General features: G+C 45.3%; 2 protein-coding genes across 9 annotated transcripts in view; one reads left to right on the top strand and one right to left on the bottom strand.

Annotated features, from left to right (window-relative positions):
- Positions 1 to 542: 542 nt before the first annotated feature.
- On the top strand, positions 543 to 21,080 carry GNL3L (G protein nucleolar 3 like). Of its 3 annotated transcripts, XM_053298926.1 has the most exons (16): positions 544 to 687; positions 2,511 to 2,632; positions 2,754 to 2,791; positions 3,512 to 3,613; positions 3,807 to 3,923; positions 6,058 to 6,141; positions 6,481 to 6,616; positions 7,431 to 7,534; positions 8,056 to 8,200; positions 9,424 to 9,511; positions 11,506 to 11,683; positions 13,101 to 13,243; positions 13,467 to 13,603; positions 16,088 to 16,233; positions 19,097 to 19,268; positions 20,784 to 21,080. In XM_053298926.1, the coding sequence occupies exons 2-16, from the start codon at positions 2,620 to 2,622 to the stop codon at positions 20,849 to 20,851; spliced, it is 1,671 nt and encodes a 556-aa protein (XP_053154901.1). In that variant the 5' UTR covers positions 544 to 687; positions 2,511 to 2,619; the 3' UTR covers positions 20,852 to 21,080. The 3 variants fall into 3 exon arrangements, 2 of the variants coding, with proteins under 2 accessions (XP_053154902.1, XP_053154901.1); XR_008316757.1 differs by lacking the exons at positions 19,097 to 19,268; positions 20,784 to 21,080 and adding an exon at positions 13,920 to 14,071 and having other exon boundaries at positions 543 to 687; positions 16,088 to 16,226; XM_053298927.1 differs by lacking the exon at positions 20,784 to 21,080 and having other exon boundaries at positions 543 to 687; positions 16,401 to 19,268.
- LOC128346056 (uncharacterized) overlaps positions 21,010 to 23,724 on the bottom strand; it is a 39,039-nt gene continuing 36,324 nt past the window's right edge. For all 6 annotated transcript variants that reach the window (XM_053298931.1, XM_053298930.1, XM_053298933.1 and 3 more), the window contains exon 9: positions 21,010 to 22,501. In XM_053298931.1, coding sequence (XP_053154906.1) covers positions 22,436 to 22,501 — 66 coding nt within the window. In that variant the 3' untranslated portion in view covers positions 21,010 to 22,435. The remainder of the gene's footprint in view (positions 22,502 to 23,724) is intronic.

Raw genomic sequence — 23,724 nt, 5'->3', positions numbered from 1 at the left:
CCGTACCTAATTCCCCCAATTAGAAAAATGTAGACCAATGCAATTCTGTGCAATCCACTCCTGCGTGCAGTCACAAATCATTTGCTCTGGGCGATTTCATAGCATGCATTGCAGATTTGCATTCATTAGTGCGGATCTGCGATGTAGGCTGTTTACCTCCTTTGAGGAATTTTAGTACGTTCGGTTTGGCATTCCAAGCTCCACTATGTCTTCTGGGTAAAATTTCCCCATGCCTGCAGTTTTGCAGACAAAGTCGTTTCCCTTGTCCATAGCCTGCAGAGTTGGCAAAACCTCGGCGTCTCACACATTTCCTCGCATGCAAATATGGAAACCTAGACATTTCTAATCCTGGACAATTATACGCACGTACACATAAAAGTGAGTCGCCCATGATCACTTGCTGCCTTTGCGGGCATAAATGTCTTGTTCCACCCCCCTCCCTTCTCCCCTTTTCCTGTAAGCTTTGTTCTAGGCAGCCCTAAGAAGACCAAACCCACATTCGAGTAAACTCAGCAACTGGGGGCGGTGCCAAGACGGGCGGTCTGTACGTCCTGGGTGGACGCACGCACGTACGCACGGAGCTCCGCCCCCTTGGGGGACGCGCTGAAAAGCAAGTGTCATGATCAGGAAGCCACATGGGTTTGCAGCAAAAGCGGCTGCTAAGCTGAAGTGGAACGTCTGAATAGGGTAAGAAAGTGGGGGCGATAAAACTGTCAGGACGAGGCATGGGGCAGCTTATGTTATCAGGGAATGATATGCTTGATCGGTGTGGTATACCGGGGCAAGTTTTATGTAATCAGTGGCTGACATCCAGACTAATAAGAAATCCCATTGAGATTGATGGAACAAGTTAGTCTAACTTAGGGGTTCTTCACCTGTTTCACACCTAGCAGACCCTCAAGTGTATACCCACCCCATCATTTATTTTAATAAGAAGAAGCTGCAGAAAGCCCGTGAGACTTCAGTGGAATCCCAAAATGGAAATGGGACCATGGAAATTATTGAGAGATAGCTCTGGGCCCTTTTCATGGGCATTGCTGGAAAGGGCGAGGATCAGAAGAGCCTGTTACTAGTGTTATTAGTGGAGATATAATTACAGTTCAAAAAGTAAGGATCATACTGCATTTGATTATAAATGATGTTTTTGGGGAGCTACCTTTAATTATGTTTAATTTTCCATGGGCCCCAGGTTATGGACCCCTGATCTAACTTGTCCCATTAGTTGAAATTAATGGGACAATTAAATAACTTAGTCTGGATGTCTTCCACAGGAATTAAGTGGTAAAGCTCTATTGGGACTATGCCATTTCAGTCTATGGGTGTGGAGTTTCATGTCTGAATACTCTTCCATGGGGGTGGTGTGGTGGTGGAATCTTCTAGCTGATAATTTCAAGGAGAAATCCAGACACTCTTTGACATGGTTGTTTTGTATGTAGGAGATAATTCAAATATGCTGCTCCATTCTGCAGGCTGAAGTGGTACAGTCCAGAAAATGATGATGATGTTGTTGTTCTTTAATTCTGCAACTCTTATCAACTTGGCCCTGAGATTCCTTTCTGGGAGATAAGGAATTCTTCATGCACCCCACCTGTTTCATGTGAATAGGGTGTGTTGTCCTTTGAAGGCTGTTGTCATGTGAAGCTATTTCTGGAGTTTTTCTCTCCAACCCCGTCTGCCCCCCCCCCATTTCAAGCCCTTAAAATCTCCAGAGTTGCTTTCCATAGTCACCTGGAGACTGATGGAGTTCCTGGAGACTCCAGGTCAATCCTGGAAGGCTGGCAACCCTATCGGTGAGGTTAAGAATCTTTGTGGGTAATATTTTCCAATAAAACCAGGGGTGGAATGGGGGAGGTTGATGTTGAATGAGTATTAATCACTTCTATTGTATAAAATTGAACAAAATATTGAATAGGTAATCAGTTCTCTTGTCTACAAAACTCACTTCAGTTGTTGGTATAATAACTAGAATGAGTTTTGTAGACAAGAGAATTGATTATTCAATATTTTGTTTAATTGTTTTAAGAAACAAAACAATATTGTGGTAAGATTATTTATAACTCAGTTTTAACATGGAGGTTTTAAAATATACCTGTATACTTTGGAATTTCTGATTTCCGATTTTATATACATACATCTATCTATCTAAGATAGACATACATATTGTATAATATTTTATGCATTATTTTAACAGTTGCTTCAGGAAGAGCACTTTTAAGCTAGAAACACATCAGGCAATGATTGAATAAAGAACTGATTAATATTCATTCCATATCTTTGGGTATCCCCCCTTTTGTTTTTTTGGTGTAGTGTCATTTTCCTCCCTCTCCTCTTTCTTTTCCTGGGTGACTCCCCCCCCCCAAAAGCTTTCTGGCATAGACTATCTGTCTTACTTTGTTAACCCAACGTTATTCCTTCAGGAAAGACAGAACACAGGGTTCTTCTTCTCTAGCCTTATTCTCTGATCTCTGGTTTTGAAATGAGGACATTTCCTGCCCCCCTCTCTTTTCCAGGGCTTGCTAATCAGAAAAAAACGCAGTGATTTAGAAGTTCCAGGGGCTACTGAATATAGACGTGAACAGAAAAGCACATCCTTGTCCCTCTCTTTCTGCTTTTGACGCTATGACCCGGCACAGTAAGTTTCTCTTGGTTTGTGTATCAAATGCTGGATCCAGTCTAGCAGGAATTGGAACCTGAACTTCAGATGTAAAATGTATTCACCTTCACTCTGATTTCCTTTTCCCCTTCTTTTGCAGAGCAGAAAAAATCTGGGAAGAGACCCAAGCATGGCAAGGTGAGCAGAGGCTGATCATACCATGTTTCACTCTTCATAATTTCTTTTTAAATGAGGCATTTACTGTTGGGCCAAACTGCATCACATAGGAGCTGAGGGAAGGAGAGTTGATACAGATCTAGACTAGGCCTGCAAAGTGAGGGACAGAGGGCTTTAGACCTTTGCTCCCTTCGCAGTCCTAATCTATGGCTGCTATTTGCCTTGGTAGGAAAGCTCCCATTGGCAGAGGGGCCTAATTTGGGTTACAGCTTCACAATTCCAATCTGGACTGACCTCCCTCCCACAGCTCCCATTTAGAAAAAACTTAAAAACAAAGCACATCTGCCCTAACAATACCCTTAACTTAATGTGTAATTTGGCCTTGAGTCAGGCGGAGGCATGGAGGGAGTCTAGCAGGAAAGTATGATCAGCCGTGTCAGAGGCAGCAGGGAGGACAAGGTCAGAGTCCAAATCTTTGGTTTTGGCAGGGAGAAGATTGCTGGTAATTTTCACTGAAGTCAGTTTCATTGGAGGGCACAGACCAGATATTGATCCAGAGAACAGCTGGAAGCAAGAAAGTTGAGACAGTGGGGGGTGAGCTGTACTGGAGCTAAAATCCAGTTTACAGTTTGCACGTATGAGAGCATTAGGGGATCTGTTGACTAAGCAGGGGAAGGGTTAGGGATCTGTTCCTAGTTCACTGCAATGCCTTTACTGATGTGTCTCCTTTGGCTGTCTCAGAAAAAGGATGCAAAGCCTCATGGGAAAAAGGACCCAGGAGTGCCTCAGCTGTCTCATTTCAAAGAGCGTGTCAAGAAGGAAGCAGCACTAAAAGAGAAAAGGGTGAGACTAAGAAGTGGGGAAACCTGCAGAGGAAAATGTGACTTCTGGTACTCCTGGGTTCATGTCCCAGTTCCGAGAAAGGGGACCGAGCGCCAAAACTCCACTCTAGGTGGCATGTTTGACTGAGAAAGGGGGGTTTCCCATGGGGCTGGTGACGCCTTCTGTTGCTTGAGCCTCTGTACATCTCAACTAGGTGGCAGAGCTGCAGGAACGGCAGCGGATGGCCCGGCAGAAGGAAATGGGGCGGTTCCGGAGTCTGGAAGGGCTGCAGAGAGATGCCTTGCGCAGGCAGCGGAATTTTGAACAGAAGGTAACGAAGCTGTCGGGGGAGGTCTTGTTCATTTGGGTTCCCAGGGTTGACTGCTAGATCCCTGATGTGGTCATACTTTGCTGTGCCCATTTTCTGGGATGCCCTGGCAGGTGAATGAGCCCATAATTTGGAGCAGAGACTTCACACCTTGGAGTGGAGATGGACCTTTATTAGGTGATTGATTTATATAATCAGGCATACACCATGCACTCAGAACAGCTTGCAAGATTAGTTTAAAAAACTGTAAAGAGTTTTAGAGCAGAGGTATGTAAAATGACCAGCAGACACCTCTGGTTTGGTTCCATATTTGCATTGGTTATAATTATGTATAACACACCTTAGTGAATAAAGTGCCTTACAGGCCATATCTCATTCATTCTTGCAACAGCCAGCATAGGTAATTATTAAAGCAGTTTTCTGGAAAGGAAACTGAAGCCAAGAAAGCAAGATTCCCAGGGCATGGTCTGAGGGCACATGATTATCTTTGTGGAGCATGGGGAGAGCAACTGGCCCTATCCATCCCCATCACAGCATCCCTTCAATGCCTGTTGCTGGTGTCTAGCTTATGCTTCTTTTTAAGATTCCGAGCCCTTGGGGACAGGGAGCCAATTTATTTATTTATTTATTTATTTATATCTGTGTAAACCGCTTTGGGAACTCTTTGTTGAAAAGCAATATAGAAATATTCATCGTATTTGTAGACAGCATCCTTATTGAAGCTAAGCAGGTCTGGGTCTGGTCAATACATGAACAGGTGAATAGTTCGGAATCCCATGTGTGCCGCCTTAGTTCTATGATAAATTAAGAAAGGATTTAATCACTGAATTGAGACCTTAGATCTGAATGCAAATCTTCCTCCACTGACTCTCACTTACATGACTTTCTGTTGCATGAGTGTTTAATTGTCTGCTTCTTTTTTGTGCATTTCTGCTACAGTCTGAGTCCCACCCCCCGCCAAATTATGTTGTCCAGGGATGCTCCAGGACTATGTACTGGAGTTCACAGTGGAGATGGGGAGAGTCCTGATATTGCTGTGGTTGCACAGGGCGGGGTTTGAAGCTGGAAGTGGCAGGGCAGCAGGGGGAGATGCACCAGGCACATGAAGAAGGAAAAGTCACTGGTTGGGCAACAGTCTGATCACCCCATTTCTAATCAGATAATGTAACGATTGCCTTCTGGCTTCCATCTTCTTCCCCTGGGAAATTCCCAGAGTATTTCTTAAGGGCACATGATGCAGCCACCATGCTGAAGCTAAGCAAGTCTAGTTCCAGTCAGTGCCTAGGGAGGAGAGCTGGTTTTGTGGCAGCAAGCACCAATTGTTCCCTTTGCTAAGCAGGGTCCACCCTATTTGCATATGAAAGGGAGACTACAAGCACTATAAGATATTCCCTTTAGAGAAAGGAGCCGCTCTGGGAAGAGCATCTGGATGCTTGCATGCAAGTTCCCTCCCTGGCATCTCCAAGATAGGGCTGAGAGAGACTCCTGCCTATAACCTTGGAGAAGCCGCTGCTAGTCTGTGTAGAAAAGACTGTGCCAGTCTGTCTAATAACTGAGCTAGACAGACTAATGGTCTGACTCTGTATAAGGCAGCTTCCTTCGTTCCTATGAACCCCCGAACACATAACCTTGAGTTCTATGGTGGAAAAAACATGGGATAAAGTGTAATGAAATAAATTCCCTAGATACTACCTGAGTGGAGATCTTTCCCTTAAGGGGGAACACACTCTTCCTGAAGAAGCAAGCAGAGGAAATGTCCCTTCAAGGGGCCTAGATATCAAAAGGTGAAGGTGTCTAATAACTGGGTTAGTACCCAGTAACTGAGTTAGCACAGTGAGCCCATGTTGATCTATGACTGTACCATTAGATCAAGAACTCTTGCTCTATTGTGATGGCTGGCTTTCTCCCCTACCTACCTTCAAGAATGAGCATGCCCCTCATCTCTGCCATGAACTCTCTCTGGGTGGACTTTAGGCAAGCCACTGTCTCTCCGTCTAAACTTCCTAGCTGCAATATAGGGATAATAAGACTTCCCTTACTGGGTTGGTGTAAGGATGTCAAACACTTTGCACACTCAAAACGCACTGTACAAATGCTAAGTATGTACACACATATGTTTGTTTCTCTCTCTCCACAGGAGATGGATCTGAAGCAACTGGCAAAACATGCCCCTCTGGAGAAAGAGAGCTCCTGCAAGGCCTACTATAAGGAGTTCCGGAAGGTCAGTGGGGAATGGGGTGACCTCACACTTAGCATGGCGAAAGATATATGTACTCTGCTAAGCAGGTCTGTAGGGCTCTAGATGGGATGCGAGACTTGATGTGTGAGCACTGTAAGATATTCCCTTTAAGGCATGGAGCCGCTCTGGGAAGAGCATCTAGGTTCCAAGTTCCCTCCCTGGCATCTCCAGGATAGGACTGAGAGAGACTCCTGCCTGTAACCTTGGAGATGGCGCTACCAGTCTGTGAAGACAATACTGAGCTAGATGGACCAATGGTCTGACTCAGTATATGGCAGCTTCCTAAAAGTGAAATATCTGCCTAGTGTTCTCTCTCCACAGGTAATTGAAGCAGCTGATGTGATCTTGGAAGTGCTTGATGCTCGGGACCCCCAAGGTTGCCGCTGTCCCCAGGTGGAACAGGCTGTGGTTCAAGCTGGAGCTAACAAGAGACTGGTCTTGGTGTTAAACAAAATAGGTAAGGCTGAAGGCCAGAAATCCTAGGTTCTCTGTGAAGGAAATTAGGTTCTGGCGCTGGTACTTCCATGATTCTAGTCCTTTCTGCCTCAAGGATAAATGCTTTAATATAAAATGACCAGCAACTGTTACCAGTATACTGCACTTCTATAGACAGGATCTGTACTTCCCTCCCATCCTTCTCTTCCATTCAAATTCTGCACCATTTCATTACATTGAGTTATTTCCCCATAATTTATTCTGATGTCAAAGTTCTAGCAGTCAAATAATTTTGAACATTTTGGAGGGGCTCAGTGAACCATTCTAGGTACAGTATAGATAGCAATGAAGCTCTACCCTTTGACCACCTGGAGTCTTCCACAAAGCTCAGTGTGCTTTTCAGTCTTCAGTAGAAAAGGCCAATATATTTGCAAACTATTTGCCTTAATCAAGAGGTCTAGAAGCTTGCTTTTTTGAAAGAAAGAAAAAAAAAGATATAAACCTGAGATCTTTTCTATCCTTAAATGCCTAGTTGTGGGTGATGTGGGAGCTCTAAGCCACAATTGTGAGTACAGAACTGGAGGATTGGGAATCATTCTGCAGTGGGAATTATTCTGGAGGTGGAGAGATTATTGTTTAGGTTTCTGGTCTGCAGGGCTGGATATAGGTTACAATCCAAAAATTCACCAAAAAATAAATAAATTGTAACATTACTTGCCTGGTGGATGTTGAAACTCAAAGTATACATTCAACCCTAACGAGGCTGTATGGGCACTCAGTATTCAAGATTTTCTGGGGATGTTTCAGTTAACTCTGATATTCTGCTCCTGACTTAGATCTGGTGTCTAAAGAGATCATAGCAAAGTGGCTGAAGTACCTGAGGAATGAATTCCCCACAGTGGCCTTTAAAGCCTCCACTCAGCAGCAAAGCAAAAACCTGGTATGTGGTGCTGGGATTTCAGGGGGACAAACAAGCTACAACTCTAGTTGGCAACTAGTTTTCCTTCAGGTCCGTTCTGAGAACAGAATCAGGGGCTGAGATTCAGAACTTCAGCTCCCTCCCCTTAACATGGTCTGCCAGCAAGTTCTGTTGCCACAAATCCCACTTCATGCTACTTTTGGCCTGAGATTGGCAACTGCAGGAAGGACCACGTGGCACCTTTCAGGTGACCAGGTTTGGCTTGAGGAAGAAGAACCAATTGCTGATCCTAAGAGATGAAATCCAGAGTCTTTTGGGAATGAGAATGGTAGGCTCAGAGAGATAGAAAATGGAAGCAGCGTTTTGGCAAGTAGAGATAGTGTTTTATGCAGAGAGTGTTTTATGTCTGGGGATAAAACACTATCCTCAGGTAGTGTTTTATGCAGTAGGAAGGACCTGGGCCTGGAAGATTGGAGCAGGTTTTCTGGGGCTTCTTGACAACCAGTCTCTCTCTCTCTCTCCCGCTCTCTCTTCACCTCCAGCAACAGAGCCGTGTGCCAGTAGCCCAGGCCTCAGGTGACCTGCTCAGCAGTGGCGCCTGTGTTGGAGCTGATTGCCTCATGAAGGTGCTGGCTAACTACTGCCGGAACCAAGATGTCAGGACAGCCATCAGTGTTGGGGTTGTGGGTGAGTAGGGTGGCCCTGCTTGGGGGTGATGGGAATTGGCTGTGAACATTCTTGTCGCCGCCCGCCCCCCACCTCGCCCATTGCCCAGAAGGATGTTCAACAACCCTGGGACATGCAAATGAGGGTAGGGAGCCAAGTTGTTCACACCAAGCAATCCTGGCCCTTCTTTCATTTACCCCTGGAGCTGGGGCAGAAGTCAAGGGCATGTGGATGTCTTTTCCAGCCTTGTTGTAAATATTGAGAGTCCAGGGGATTTAAGGCAGGTGTGTATCCTCTTCCTCTTCAGTTTTTGTGTGTGGTAGAATTGTAGCAACCTCTGCTCCAATGGAGGAAAATCTTTCTTTCCCCTCTGCCAGTTATGGTTGTCTGCCAAAATCCTCTGACCCTCTCTCTGCTTATAGAGTGTGTAAGCCAGGCAGACAACTAGAGCTCGGATGCAAGCAACGAGGAAATCTCAGCTGGGGCCAATCAAATGGCAAGGGGGAGAAGAGTTAGGACAGTCTGAGCATGTGAGTTCTGCCCCCACTGCTGGAGATCAGACAGATGGTAGGAGTGTCAAATTGGGCAAGTGCATCCCACCATGATGATAGGAGAAGAGGTTAAGATGCTTCCTCCCATGCAGCTATTGAAGACACCGGTGTCAATCCTGTACAGAATCTGGCACCTCTATCTCTATCTTACCCATGGTCATGTGAGTGCCAGAGTGTCTAGCTGCTAAGCAGTGATTCCATCTATCAGCACTACTGGACTATGAAACATAGACGCCTTTGTTCTGGCTCCTGCCAGTTATTCATCCACAGGCCAAAGGATGCTGAGGCTTATAGGCTGCTGCATCTTTCTTAGCTGAGATCAAAGGAAAAATTGCAAGGATTGTAGGAAAGGTGTCCTTAGGGACCACTGCACCTAATTTGAAGAATAGAAGAGAGTTAATCACCAGGGCAGTACAATAAGGAAGGACTCTTCACACTTCCACTTCAGCTTGCACAAACTGACCATGCAACCATATTCTGTGCATGGCCGTTTATCAATAGAGGTTAAGGGAAGGCAGATTTTGTCCATCTGATTTGTTTGTGCTACACTCTTTGTCATTTAGAGGGTGGAGGGGAGAACCTACCACATTATGCGGGATGCGCAAATAAATAGAACTGATCTTGAGTGGGAGCACTCTCCAGATGGCAGTGCTTTGGCTGACAGAGTGCCTTCTTTGGCACCTCTGATTGCAGGCTTCCCGAATGTTGGCAAAAGCAGCTTGATCAACAGCTTGAAGAGGAGCCGGGCCTGCAGTGTTGGTGCTACGCCTGGGGTCACCAAGTACGTAGCGGTCTTTTTCTGCATGTTGTTGAGGAGCCTCTGGGTCTTCTTCCTGAAGCGTTGCTTACAGTGTCTGCCTCTTCAGGTGTAAACCGCTGCAACCTTTTCTGGGCTATCTGTAAAACCCATAGTGTGTTGTGGGGGCGGCGGGAGGCGGAGGCACAGGTGCAGAACAGCTTGATTGTATTCAAGGTTGGATTTAGATCTTGTCTGCTCTGAACTGGGCTAGATTTCAGGGTGCCCCACATGGAAAGAAAAGGCTTCCTAGACAACAAAGGAGGGGTGGGGGTTATCTGGGTGGTGACAGAAGGCAGCTTGGACATGGCTCCCATGACAACTTCTCCCATGCTGTAACTGGCTTCTTCCCTCAAGAGAGCTTGGGCAGAAGATGGATCTGCAGGTCTGCTGTGAGTCTTGTTGTTGTTGTTGTTGTTGTTACTGAATGTTTATATGCCTCTTTATTGAAAAGAAGTTCACAAAGCAGTTTTACATAGCAAAATGAATGAGAAAATAGTTCCACTTTGGGACAGGATTGAAAATCTTAAAACACGCACACACGCACACACACGCACACGCACACACACACACACGACCTTGGTAACAACCGCTGGAAGGGATGCTATACTGGGTTGAATAGGGACAGTTGCTCTCCTCCATGCTCAATACAAGAGAACCACTCCTGGAAAAGTTGCCTCTTTCTCCAGGCAGCCAGTCTTATGGTATTAGGGATGCTGGAGGCCCCCATCCCCTGCTTCCTAGGGCAGGATGGGCTGATGTTGCTTTTGGGGACAGTAAGGCCTGTGTTTGTTTCTGCAACCAAGGACTAAAACAGGCACAGTGCAAAGCTCCATGATTGGAGCTCCCAATTTATGTATTTATTTTTACTTTAAAATAGCTCCAGGAAGCTCTGAATTTTGATCAAAGCAGTGGTGCTGATGGAGGGGGGTGTTTGACATTCCCTCTTCCTCACCATGCAATTTCCCCAAACTGCTCTCCTGAAGTTGTTATTAGACATTACTGGGGAGTAGGGGTGGGTGGATACAGGTACCCCTGCAGAGCTAATTAACAACTCCAGGACTGACAGCGGGATCTATGAAACAGCCCGGGGGGAAACCCACCAAACCTGTAGTGTGGCTCCAGTAAAAACTGAAGTTCCAAGCAGCTGCTTTAAAGTGAAATGAAATAAAAGACAGAAAGAAATCAAGTGTCCTGGTCATGGATCTTTAACATCATGTAACATACAAGATCATGTATGTTTTAGACCAAAATGTTTTCTTCTCACCCTGGAAATTTTCCGTTTGTCATTATTTGTCTTCATTGTTGTCTCTTCCGAAGCAGAGGAGGAAGGCCATGTAAAAGTGGCCCAGATCTCCCCATGGCTCTGGAATAGAGAGTATTGCAAGATGCAGGAGGCGATAGATCATCCTGCCCCAAGGAGACCTAAGTGAACTGACTTATTGCTCTCTGGGATCAGCAACAATGTGGCAGACAGAGTCTAAAAACTAGACAGTCGGACTGGTTTAGCAATTCCTTCAAAAGTCAGACCTACACACCAATCTGCTCCCTAAACATCGGTTAACTATATGGGCCTTGTGCTCTCTTGCCATAATGATAAAATGATGGGAGCAGATCTCAATGTATACCACCCTGAGCTCGTTGGAGGAGGGGCAAGATACAAATGTGGTAAGATGAACAGGTGTGAAATCCCCATTACTTGCTTCAGATGTTCTAACTGGATGACATGAAAGGTAGCAGCATTGTGCTTTAGATCAGGGATTCTCAATGTTGGGTCCTCAGATGTTATTGGACTTCAATTCCCATAATCCCCAACCAAAGGCCACTGGGGCTGGGGATTATGGGAGTTGAAGGCCAATAACATCTGTGGACCCAAAGTTGAGAACCCCTGCTTTAGATGATCCCTTAACAGCTGGAGGGGCTCATATTGGGAGAAGCTTCTCTCTTTCTGCCCCATATTCTCTACCCTTGTCTATCAGGTGCCTGCAGGAGGTACAACTGGACAAGCACATAAAGCTCCTGGACTGTCCGGGGATTGTCATGGCTTCTTCCACCTCAGATGCTGCCATGATCTTACGAAATTGTGTCAAGATAGAGCAATTGGTTGACCCTGTGACCCCGGTGGAGGCCATCCTGAAACGCTGCAACAAGCAACAGGTAGCTGAGGTCCTAGGAGGAGGTGGGAGGGTTTTGTGCTAGGATTGTGGCTCAGATATTTATGTAGTTGGAAGTAGCAGGGATTCTTCTGAAGGCTTGTGCTGGGAATTGTGGAGTGGTGAATCTCATCCACATTAGTGATGGTAACCCAGGAGACATTGGCTTTTCCTGGATGAAATCTGTATAAAAAGGGTGGGTGTTCATCTTAGCTTGCAGGGCTACTGTTGTTCTCTTCATGTGCAATTTTATGCAGATTTCATTGATTATTTTTGTTGTATGAGCTGCATGATCAACCCAAGTTTTTTTTAATCAGTGTCGGCTCTGCCTTCATCATATGACAAGCAGGGTTATCACCCAGTTAAAGAAGACCTCGTTAATCATATGATTAATCATGAGTTTTAATGATAAACTAAACCTGCATACATTTAATTTAAATTTAAAAATAAAATAGAGAAAACACTGCGAGCGGATTGATTAGAGGCATCTTTTATATTTAAAAATATCTCTCATCTGGTCTGTCGAACTGACTAAACATTGCAGCTCGAGCAACAAGGTAATTGTCCTACTTAAAAAAAATCAAGCCAGCTTGCCAACTCTACAGGCATCTATGGATCACCATTTAAAGCCATCCTCCTTTGAAAACTGCTTGGCCTTCAGTGATAATTCATAAATGCCTATGGCTATTGAGGCAAATAGAATTGGAAGGGAAATTGAACCACTCTAGGAAAACCAAGTTCAGTTAGTCACTCTTGAGACAAGAACTGGAAAGAGCGACCAGATCTCCAGAAGTCTCAGTTTAGGACACATTTCTCTCCCACCCTTTCCCCCCAAACTCTGTGTTGCATTTCTTTATCTTCCAAGGAGCAGGCACAGCAATGTAGTCGCCAGAGTTACTGTGGGTGGGACTACAGTGTTCCCTGTAACAGCGATTCCCAGATATTGTTGACTACAGCTCCCATAATCCCTAACCAAAGGCCACTGCTGCTGGGGATGCTGGGAGTTGCAGTCAGAAACGTCAGGGAACTCCTGTTTCAGGGAACACTGGTTGTGAGTGCCTGTGGGTACATTTGGTGGGTTGCAGTGGTGGCAGTCATAAGTCAGAAAGAACAAAGTGCCTGTCAGTCCTCCCAGTACTTTTGTGATCATTGGTCAGATCACTGGAAGGCAGGTGCAGGTTTACTTATTAACTAAGTCTACAATTAGTAAAATAATGCCTTTTCTTTCCCCTTAAATCTTCATAAGTAAAAGGGTTGGAGATGTTCATAGGTGACTTTTTAAAAATAAAAGCAGAAAATGCAAGGAAGGGATCTGGGGCTATTTGGCTCCAGCAGTTTTTTCCCCCCCATTGAAGGAAAGATGGAGAGAGACAAACTCATTACAATTTCCTTCTCTCCCCACCAATTAAAAAAAAAAAAAGATTATGCAGCACTATCGTGTGCCAGATTTCCGGGACACCATGGAGTTCCTGGCTCAGTTGGCCAGACGGCAAGGCAAGCTGAAGAAAGGAGGGACGCCTGACCATGAAAAGGCAGCCAAAGCAGTGCTAAGCGACTGGATGAGGTCAGTAGAGGACAGGCTTTTCAAAAAAGAGAGGCTAATCCAGAACTTTCTTGACTCTTGCAGGGGGGCAGTGAAATCTAAGCTTTTTCTCTGAGGCTCTCCAGTTCCAATAAAGTCCTAAATGGACAGGATTGGATTAGGATAATATGACACCCAGTGGGAGAGGTGTCTCTTCCAGTAAAGACTGCTTTCTCTTTCAGTATTTTCTTTCTCTCTCTTCTAGTGGGAAGATCAGCTATTTTACACATCCGCCAGAGACCCACACGCTCCCCACTCACATCAGTGCCGAGATTGTCGCAGAGATGGGCAAGGCCTTTGACTTTGAAGCTCTGGAGCAAGACAATGAGAAGGCATTGGCAAGTAAGTGGCTGGCTAGCAAGCAGAGACACATCACGTCGCTCCTTTGGGTAGTGCTGAAATGTTTCCATGCTACAAGCTGCACGCTTTCAGAATCTGTGTTCCCTAGCTTTCTAGTAACGCACAGAAACGGATGTCATTGTCCCTCCCACAGCTGCCCTTTTTGTTTCATGTGCTTTTCCTTCTGCTCAATAAGAAATTGATGGGGAGAGAGAAAACGATAGCTCTCCTTGCATTAACTGAGAGCAAGGAGAGAACTTGCTAGCTACGGTTGTTCCTGTTCTGCAGTTCCACATACATCTCTCCTTTTTTGCTAAAGTAGGGCAGTTCGATTATGACAGCAGTGAATGCACACAATTACGAGTGAATGACTCGATTCCGACAGCAATGAAGGCACCACTGAGATACTTTTAAAGGCCAAGTTGAAGACCGATCATCCTGGAGAGAATCTATCTATGTGGTCGCTAAGAGGTGACACCGACTTGATGGCACTTAATCAATCAATCAGGGCAGTTCACACGATCAGAATTGGGGTGAGAGAAGCTTCCTACCCTAATTGGGGAGCTGTGCATGCTCCCGTTTGCCGATCATCTGTCAGTTAAAACTAAGATTGGCGCCACCATCTGTGATCGTGTGCTTAGCAGCAGCTGGGTTAGGGGACTTTTCTACCTAGCTTATTCAGAAGCTGGGTACGGCTGCTGATTAGCAGATGAGCACAGATAGCACCTTCAAGCTTGGTTTTAACGGATAGACGATGTCGGCAAATGGGAGCACGAACAGCTAAATTAGGGTAAGCTTCTGATCGTGTGAACTGCCATAGTGTGTATCCACCCCCTATTGTTTGAGTGATGCAGTAGAAACATGGCTTCAGTGTACAATCTTTGTCTTACCAAGACAAAGAATGCATCATTTTAGATGAAGCATTCCCGCATCTCCTGTACTGAAGAAGGAATGCCACTTCTCAGATCATGCTGCCTATTTAGTCCTCCCTTGGGACCTTCAGTCATAAGGGGGAGGCCCTTGTAAGAGCCCTGGGCCTGTTGTCGTCTTTCTCTCTTCCCACCGCTTCCCTTTCTTTGAGGCATGTGTGACGAGGGTCACCCTCCCTGCCTGGCACTCTGAAGTCTCTCCTTTGCAGTGGGCCTTCTACTCATCCTACACAGACCCAGCATTTCATTCTCAAATCTTTTTCTTTTCTTTTCTTTCCTTTTTTTTTTTTTTTGCCTTTTAAATTTTTATTGGCTTTTACAATAGCTTTACATTCAAATTACATTCATTTCTACACATAAGTATATATTGACTTCCCACTTACCTATCTGCACGGTTCACGATAACTATAGCAATATAAACCATTGCTATAATACATTTCACTCTCAAATCTGGGTCCTTACAAGGAGAAGAATGGGGTGACTTGGTTCTCGGAATAGTCAACTGGCTGGCAACACAGTTTCCCCCATGAGATAAAGAACTGAAGAGCTCAGAAGGGGCCCAGTAGATGTATGACGCAATGTTGCTCCTACAGTCCAGAGAGAAGGTTCCTTTCTGCACATCCTCCTCATGAGTCTCCCCTCTCATATGAGGACTGTGAATGTGCCAGAGCCACTGCACTCTGTCACCACCTCACTTCCTGCTGGGCAAACTGTCAGGGGACTATTGCAAGCTATGCCCATTCTCATGTGTATCAATTAGTGCTTAATCGAATTTTCATGATGTTTCAGTTTTTGATGTGAAAATTCCCATTTCAAAGTGTACAAAATGTTCTGGGGGTGGGGCCACCCTCCTGCTTTCACTCTTTTTTGCCATTTTTTTCATGGTTGCTTACAGTCATTGCTTTTCCTGTATCACTACCACCACTTGTTGCTACCGTCTTGGTAGCCCTGTTTTATACCTGAAAGAATATTGCTCACTCTCCCTTTTTTTTCTCAGCTCTGTTGCTGTGAGCTTATGTGCATTCAAATGTGCATTAAAAGATATTTAAGCCCTATTGTTGTGTGCTGATGCACTTAAACACCTGTTTTTTAAAAACAACTGTGGAATTAAGACTTTTAAAGCCCAGTGCTGTGCACTAATGCACATATAAAGTCTGTTGCTATGTGCTGGTGTACATAAGCATCTAGATTTTGCCATAAACTGGTTCTCACTCACTCTGCAAACATGTTCATGTTGACTGTCCCCTAAAAAAAATCACCATAAAATGGACAGTGTTTTCAAGTGGTATGAAAATGTTGATGAAGTTTGCGCAGACATACCACTAGTACAAACATTATCTTTCTACCATCCCACTCTACCAAAAAATAAATAAATCCCAGTTTTGCAAAACTTGAGCAGTGGTTATTTTGGTTAGCACTGTTGAATCCCTTTTACTTTTAGCCCTGAACTTGGACTTGTGATGTGAAAAGTATTTACTGTCCCATTTGTGAAACACTTCAAGGCATGCTGGTTTTTATAGTCATGTCAGGGACTCTGAATGGTGCTTATCTATTGCAGACATGCCCTCTGGCCCTGCTGGCATTATCTTGGAGGGTTCTGGCCTCACCAGTGGGGCAGAGGTGGAGATGGATGAGGAAGAGGAGGAGGAACTGTGCTGTCAGAAAGAAGAAGAGGCTCAGATGGAAGAAGATGGGAATGAGGAGGTAGGAATGTCTACACCTTTCTATGAAGCCTTTGGCATTGCCCCCTAGTCTCCATACCCTATGGGAATTAAGCCATATTGAGCGTAAATTATGTGTATATGAAACAATTGCATGTCTTCCATCCCTCTCCGCCTCTGTTGATTCTGCCTTCTCACTCTTCTCTCCAGTTGCAGGGGAGCAAAAGCAAGAGAGGGGGCATGCTCTCACCTCTTGCCTGTGAGCTTCCCAGAGGCATCTGGTGGGCCACTGTATGAAACGGGATGTTGGATGTTGGGCCTGATTCAGCAGGACTGTGTTCTCTTTGTTAAGTACCATGCGCACAGATGGTGTTCTATTAACAATCATTATGGATATTGTTTTGTTAGTAACAGTAATACACATGCTACAACCTCAGGGTTCTGACTGTGGGCAAGAGTCAGGCTTTTCACACAGTGGTGGTTTGGTGAAGAATCACAGTGTGGCCAGGCTCCTGGAAGTTTTGCCCCAAATAGAACTAGATGTTTTAAGAAACTTGTGATCCAAATTACACCTGGAATTAGCCCATTTATTGGGTACAGAGAGGGCAGTGCCTACAGAGATTCAGAATCACACATCTGGTACGGTGGTGGTGGTGGTGGTGGTAGTACCAGAAGAATTAAAGATGTTGTGGTGGAGGGAGAGGTATAACAAGGGTGTGGAGTCTATCAGGGTGTGGAATAGTCAGAGAGGGGCTTGACAGCAGCTGCAGAAACTTCCGGAAGGATATTTGCCCCAGGTTTTGAAACTGATCTTTTGACTGTAAGCGAGTCAAATCTACAGGCCTGTGGTTTTACCTTACTGAGCTGTTACAGTCTGGGAGACACTCGCACTCTGTTTGGTTTTGGCTAGCAAATTGGAAGACTGAGCTGCCTGGAAGGAAAGGGAGATTCCCTCCTCATACAAATTAGGTGCAGTCCTGGCAGCTTACACCGAAGAGAGGATGAGAACGCTCTGCTCTCTAAAAAAGACAGGATCCCTTACTTAACCCTGATTCTCTAGCATAATATTCAACAAGCAAAGCACAGGAGTAAAGGTCAGCAGCCACAGCCCCTTTTAGGTCATGGGTTGAACTGGAGAGTTATCATGGCAGGGTCTGTAGTGCTGGACTTAGATCAGGGATAGTTGGATTCATTTGGATAAGGGATAACAAACTGAGCCTGAATCCAGATCAAATGGATGTACTTATTGTGCAGGGTTGGAACTCAGGAGATGATTTTGATCTGCCGGTTCTGGATGAGGTCACACTTCCCCCTGAAGGAACAAGTACACAGTCTGGGGGGGCTTCTGGATCCAAACCTCTCCTTGGCCTCCCAGGTGCTTTCTCTCAGCTTTGGCTGAGACACCAGTGGTGTCCATTTCTTGAGAGAGACCTCAGAACAGTGGTATATATGCTGGTCACCTCCAGACCTAACTACTGCAGTGCGCTCTATGTGGGGCTGCCTTTTGTATGTAGTCCAGAAACTGCAGTTGGTATAGAATGCGGCAGCCAGGTTGGTCTCGGGGTCATCTCGCGGAGACCATATTACTCCTATACAAAGAGCTACACTGGCTCGCAATAAGTTTCCAGGCAAAATACATGGTGCTGGTTTATAACCTATAAACTTGCTGGTTGAATGACCATAACAATAAAGACTTGATCTACAACCTATAAAGCCCTAAACAACTTAGGCTGTGGGTATTTAAGAGAACATCTTCACCATGAGCCCCACCATCAATTGAGATCATCCGGAGAAGTTTGGTTGCAGTTGGCACCTGCTCTTCTGCTGGCTCCTCAGGGACGGGTCTTCTCTGTTGCTGCTTTGAGACTCTGGAATGTGCTTCTTGCTGAAACTAGAGTCTTCCCCTCTCTGAAAATTGTTTAAGTCTCTAAAGACTTATTTTTTCACCCAAGCTTTTTAACTGGACTATGGTTTTAAACTGTGTTCAGGTTTTTGTTTTTTAATTTGTTTTATGTTGCTGTAAACCGCTCAGACAGAAGTTTTGGAACTGTCTACAAATCTGAAAAATAAAATCTAGGAAACTCACTTGGTGATCACAGGCATGATTAAGCCTTGAACTTGTTGGAAGAAGGGCAGGACATAATTGTGGTTTAAAATACATATCCTCCTCTTTTGCCACAACTTGCAACTACCAATCTCTGCAGCGGCTAGACTGAGTTTCTTCCTTTCATACTTGCTGCCTCGGGTATCTGATCATACGCAGCAGATCCAGTGACTGATACACATAGACAGGTTTGAATGCACTGAATTAACACATCAAAGTTTTGTGGTGGTCATCTGAGTTCTCCAACTTCTATGAATTATGCATCTTAAGCATCTTTGCCTGATCTAAACTAGACCCGGTAAATATGTTTAACTTAGTAGTTATTTTTGTCAATTAAATTACTTGTGAGGTACAGGACCTGGAAGTCCTGACCAATAGGCACCACCTCCTATTTTCAAATGTGCCTTGGCAGCCATATATGCTAGAAACTTGCCTTTTCTTTCTTTTTAAATGAAACTGAGGATTTCTTTGGAATCACATCATACAGCCCAGTTCATAATATTCAGGATATCACTGGTCTCTTAATGACCCAAGGGTGTCCATTTTGGGGAGGGGTCAGGGGAGGGATATATATTTGAGTGCTGTTGCAGCCACAGTAGCAACTGGAGTGAAGCTACATGTCTGTGACTGAGCTCCAACTAGAACTTATGTAGTGTAGTTCTGTCACTGCGCTCTAGGCTGAACCAACAATGGTAGGGTGGAAGCTTTCTGGGTTTAGGGTACAACCTCCCACTTGGTTACCTTTCCTCCCTGCTTATCTCAACGATTTAAATCAGCAAGATCTTTCTCTTGGCATCCTTAGTTTGGCACAATGACTATAGAGCTGAAAGCCAAGAGCAAGACCCTAGCAGGAGCAGAGAAGGCTGTGCCCAGGGCTCCTGACCTACGAGATATCTCTGCCTTAGACCCTTTGCACCAGGGGCAGGGCCTGCGGGCAGCAAGCAAGAGGCGCAAGAAACAGCGGAAGCGAGCAGGTAAGAGTTGCCCAGACTGGGGATTGTTTGCTTGCTGAACTTGGTTTCTCAGTTATTTCCTTGGCAACATCTTATAGGCAACTAAAGGCTGCTCATCTCCCTGCCCCTACAGGGAGATGAGGAGAGGCCCTTAGTCACATTCACCTCAACACACACCCCATCTGCCACCATGGGGTGAAGGAAACCAATTAACCTCAGAGATCCCATACTGATTCCAACCTTAAATCTCAACAGTTCACTTTGTTCCCTCTGAGGGAGCAGAATGCAAAGCCTGCACCGTAGCTGTCTGGGTAGAATTCCAGGGACAGGCCTCAAGAGGTCCACAACAGGAAAAATGTATATAGCAGAGACTACATTATATTTCCATATGTACCAGCCTTCTCTATGATGTCACTGCTTCTCCTTTCTTCCCTAGTAGCCCTCAGGGACCCTTCCCTGAATACCCTTCAGGCTGTAGGTTTTTCACCATCCCTGGCTGCTACCCTCATTCTTCAGTCCCCGTCCCCACCATCAGTATTCCCTCTAACAGGAATTCCCAGATGTTGACTACAGCTCCCATAATCCCCAAGCAAAGGCTATTGCAGCTGGGGATGCTGGGAGTTGTCAACATCTGGGAATCCCTGTTAGAGGGAGCACCGTCCCTCCACCTCCCATATAGTTAGGGGAAGAGGCGGCTTCATTCCATCATACAACTTGTGCATAGTTCATTTAAAATAAGAAGACAAGGAGCTATGTGCAGTTCTACAAGGCCATTCCCAATCTGAGTGTTTACCCACCACTGACAACAGTCTTACCCAGGGATTCCCAGATAGTTTTGACTACAGCTCCTAGAATCTCCAGCTGCAATGGCTTTTGCTTGGGGATTATGGAAGTTGTAGACGGCAACATCTGGGACTCCCAGTTATTTATTTATTACATTTATATCCCGCTCTTCCTCCAAGGAGCCCAGAGCAGAGTATTACATACTTCAGTTTCTCCTCGCAACAGCCCTGTGAAGTAGGTTAGGCTGAGAGATAAGTGATTGGCCCAGAGTCACCCAGCAAGTATCATGACTGAATGGGGATTTGAACTCGGGTCTCCCTGGTCCTAGTCCAGCAACCTAACCACTACACCACGCTGGCTCTTTTTAGAGGGAACACTGGTCTCACCTTGGTAAGAATGCATCCGAGCCTTACCTCTTAAAGCCCTGAATGGCTTGGAACCTGGGTAGCTGCAAGACCGCCTGAACTTTAGGCTTTCCTCCAATTCCCCCCACCCTCTGAAGATAGGCAGTTTGTGACCAAAATGGGCCTTCTCAGTTGAGTCCCATATTTGGAAGACCCTTCCAAAGGAGGCTTGCTCAACTTTGTTTGTGATTGAAAAGCAGGATACACATTTTTAAAAATTACTCAAGATTTCCACCTTAGATAAGCTGTGGCTCCATTTTTTACCCCTTGCAACATGTTTTGGATGTGGGAGAGAGGCCTCTAAAAATCCCACTTGGCCATCTAACCCACTTTCTCTTTGCTCCTGCAGAAAAAATCGCCACCAAACTCTCTGCATCACTGACAGCAGCCATGAATTTCAGCTTGTTAGATGACTGAGGAATGAACTGCACAGAAGAAATGTTGTGCACTGGGAATTCATTTATCTACCTCAGAAAGGGTACTTCCCACACTACCATCTGTAGGAGAGACTGCATCCCATGGTGTGTGCCTCACTGCAGGAACTGGCAATCAGATGTCTATGCAAAATGCAGAGCTGTTTCTATAAGAAACTTTATTAGCAAATTAAAACTAGACAGAACATGTTAATAAAAGCGTCATTGAGGTACTCTCGTCTCGGATGTGGATCCTAAATGCTGCAGCTGGTTTACTCAAGATACACAAAGCTTCATTGCAATCATACACAAGCCGCCTTTCCATTTAACAGTCTCCTTGAATTGAGATAGAAGAGCTGTGCTGACTCCAATGGGTAGATAACGCAGGTAAAAGTCTGGAGGTCCCTAACTGAAATAGCAGCTCAGGGGGATACACCAATGCTACCAGTTAAAGCTCCACACTAGAGCAGGAAGTATGATGTGGAGGATTTGGAGGAAATGGCTTCCACATTAGATTGGAAATGGTAGGGGAGAATACTTGCTGCTACTACTTTCCCTTGAATAACCTTGCAGCCAGCCATTTTAAAAAAAGGGGGGAGAGAGAAATCCGGTTTAGCTGGGGAAACAAACATATGAGAAAAGGGATACATCTAGACCACAGAGCAGTGGCGGTGGCCAGTACAGACAGACCCACCCCAGCTGCCTTGCTAGCCATCAGCCATAGCATTAACTCCTTGCTTACCAGCTGGTCATTTGCCCTGTTTTCCAACCTGGTGAACCACCAGCCACGCCTGGGTACAGCAGGGAGAATGAGGCAATCAAAATGGGGTGAGAGGACTGAGAATGAGCCTCAGCTGAGACTCGTTTACTGCCCCCCCACAACATCTACCTCTACCAGTCACCACTGCTCTAGAGCATAATGCTGAAGTCAAACTGACCAGTGTTCTGAAGTCAGAAGTCAGGCTGACCAGTGTTCCCTCTAACAGGGATTCCCAGATGATGTTGGCTACAACTCCCATAGTCCCCAAGCAAAAGCCATTGCAGCTGGGGATTCTGGGAATTGTAGTCAGCAACATCTGGGAATCCCTGTTAGAGGGAACACTGTGGCTGACATGAGGAAAATCGGAAAATCACTCAAAGCAGTCCCATTGATTAAATGGAAGAAGTTAGGCATAGCCTAATTTGTCCTTTAATTCCAATGCAAAGACTTTTGAGTAATTTCCTCATGTCAGCCACTGCCTGTTTCAGGTAGCTTAGTATCTTATGGAGATTAGCACTCTTGGGATTGCATAAAGACCAGGGAAATGCACCTCACCTCTTAATGCATTCGTCACAGTTCCAGATAACATTCCAGAGAAACACTCACACCAGCCAAAAGAACATCCTTTTCTGAACCCTTGAGTCCTAATTCCCCACTTGCTCCCTTATAGGAACTTAAGAATTATTTCTGCTCTGCCTGTGAGCCAGACGCCCAAGTTACTGAGCTGGAAATGCTGCCAAAACAGATTTCCCCTTTAGCTGCACAGGTGCACGTTGAGATGACATCTCTGACGTCTTCACTTGCATCTGAGGCTGAGCAAGTAGAGCTTTAATGATTGATTGGAGGGCAAAGAGATCCCAGAGACCGCCGACTCCTAAGGTTGTACTGCAGAGGCTGCAACAGACAAGGGAGATCAAACTTAAAGCAAAGGCCGTTCTGGTGGATTACTGAGCCCTATCTGGCATCTGAACTTTGGTTAGTGGTCCTGCCTAGATTTCATGCTACAAGCCAAATTCTTCAGTTTGCAATTGGACTGCAGCAATGCAGTAAGCTAGCATTCCATGGGCAGGGCTATTTATACCCTGTTTAAAAAAGAAAAACCCATACCATTTTGTCTCCAGAAGAGAGTTTTCCTCCTAGTATACAAATCAATGAAGTTCAAAAAAAGAAAGATGTTTTTTGCATGTGCAGTAACTACTAATTTACATTCTTCCTTCTAAACCCAAACATCTGAAGCAAGAGGCTGAGTGTTTGCAGAATTCAGCATTTTGCAGCAAAGAACAATGCAGTAGATGAATCCAGCCACGGCTGTATGCATGCCGTGATCCCGGAAGAGCACAGGGAGGGTACCATCTTAGTTTTCACATCCAAGTTTTTAGCTCCGGTGGCTGGAAATGTAGGTATTTGGTTGGTTGGTTGGTTTAAGGGGAGGGTATGTTTGGGGGCAGGGGGTGTTAGTGCTGTGCATGAACACATTATGCTGAGTGGGAGAAGCTGAGCAAACTTGTACAACATATACCACATGGAATGTGTCCCAAGACCAGCCATATCACTCCTTACATTTTGCCCTGGCACACATCCTGAGCTCAGTTCCTCTCCTCCTCCTTTCAGCTTCTCCCAGGCCTGATTGGATGAGGCTTCATACCTGTGTGCTACATGTGCAGCCCTCTTCCCCTCCTGGTTTTGGAGAGGAGGCACAGGGTTGCTTCAGCCCCCAATATTTTTCACACACACACACACACACCCACCCACCCACCCACCCCAGTTCCCACTTTGGGCTTTAAGCTGCATTTGCATGTGGCATGTCCACTTTACTAAAGCCCTATTTATACATTGTTGAACACATGTGCAATCTGTGTACAATGCATGCACTTATATACATCTGTACACATGTATGGTTATTCACACATTGTGTTCATTGATTTGTATAACAGTATGCTTCCTATCTGTTCCCTGCATTTGAAGGGGCCTGTTCGTAGGTTAACTTTCAAGATGAACACATGTGTCTGCTTTCATGCTCTTGCCCAGCAAAATGCTAGAATCAGAACCTTTGTTTCCAAGCACAACAGTAGTCATTTCATCACATGCTCTCTCACCGACCCCTCTTTTCCTGCTCT

The sequence above is a fragment of the Hemicordylus capensis genome, chromosome 2, assembly GCF_027244095.1.
Source record: "Hemicordylus capensis ecotype Gifberg chromosome 2, rHemCap1.1.pri, whole genome shotgun sequence".
In the NCBI taxonomy this organism is placed as follows: domain Eukaryota; kingdom Metazoa; phylum Chordata; class Lepidosauria; order Squamata; family Cordylidae; genus Hemicordylus; species Hemicordylus capensis.
The sequence above is the reverse complement of the archived record's forward strand: the minus strand, read 5'-3'. Positions and strand labels throughout refer to the sequence as shown.

Bases quoted from the DNA above. Each gene is read 5' to 3' on its own strand.
- GNL3L (XM_053298926.1), top strand. The intron at 2,792-3,511 runs GTGAGCAGAGGC...TGGCTGTCTCAG, and splicing joins AGAGACCCAAGCATGGCAAG to AAAAAGGATGCAAAGCCTCA. The intron at 13,244-13,466 runs GTCAGTAGAGGA...TCTCTCTTCTAG, and splicing joins GTGCTAAGCGACTGGATGAG to TGGGAAGATCAGCTATTTTA.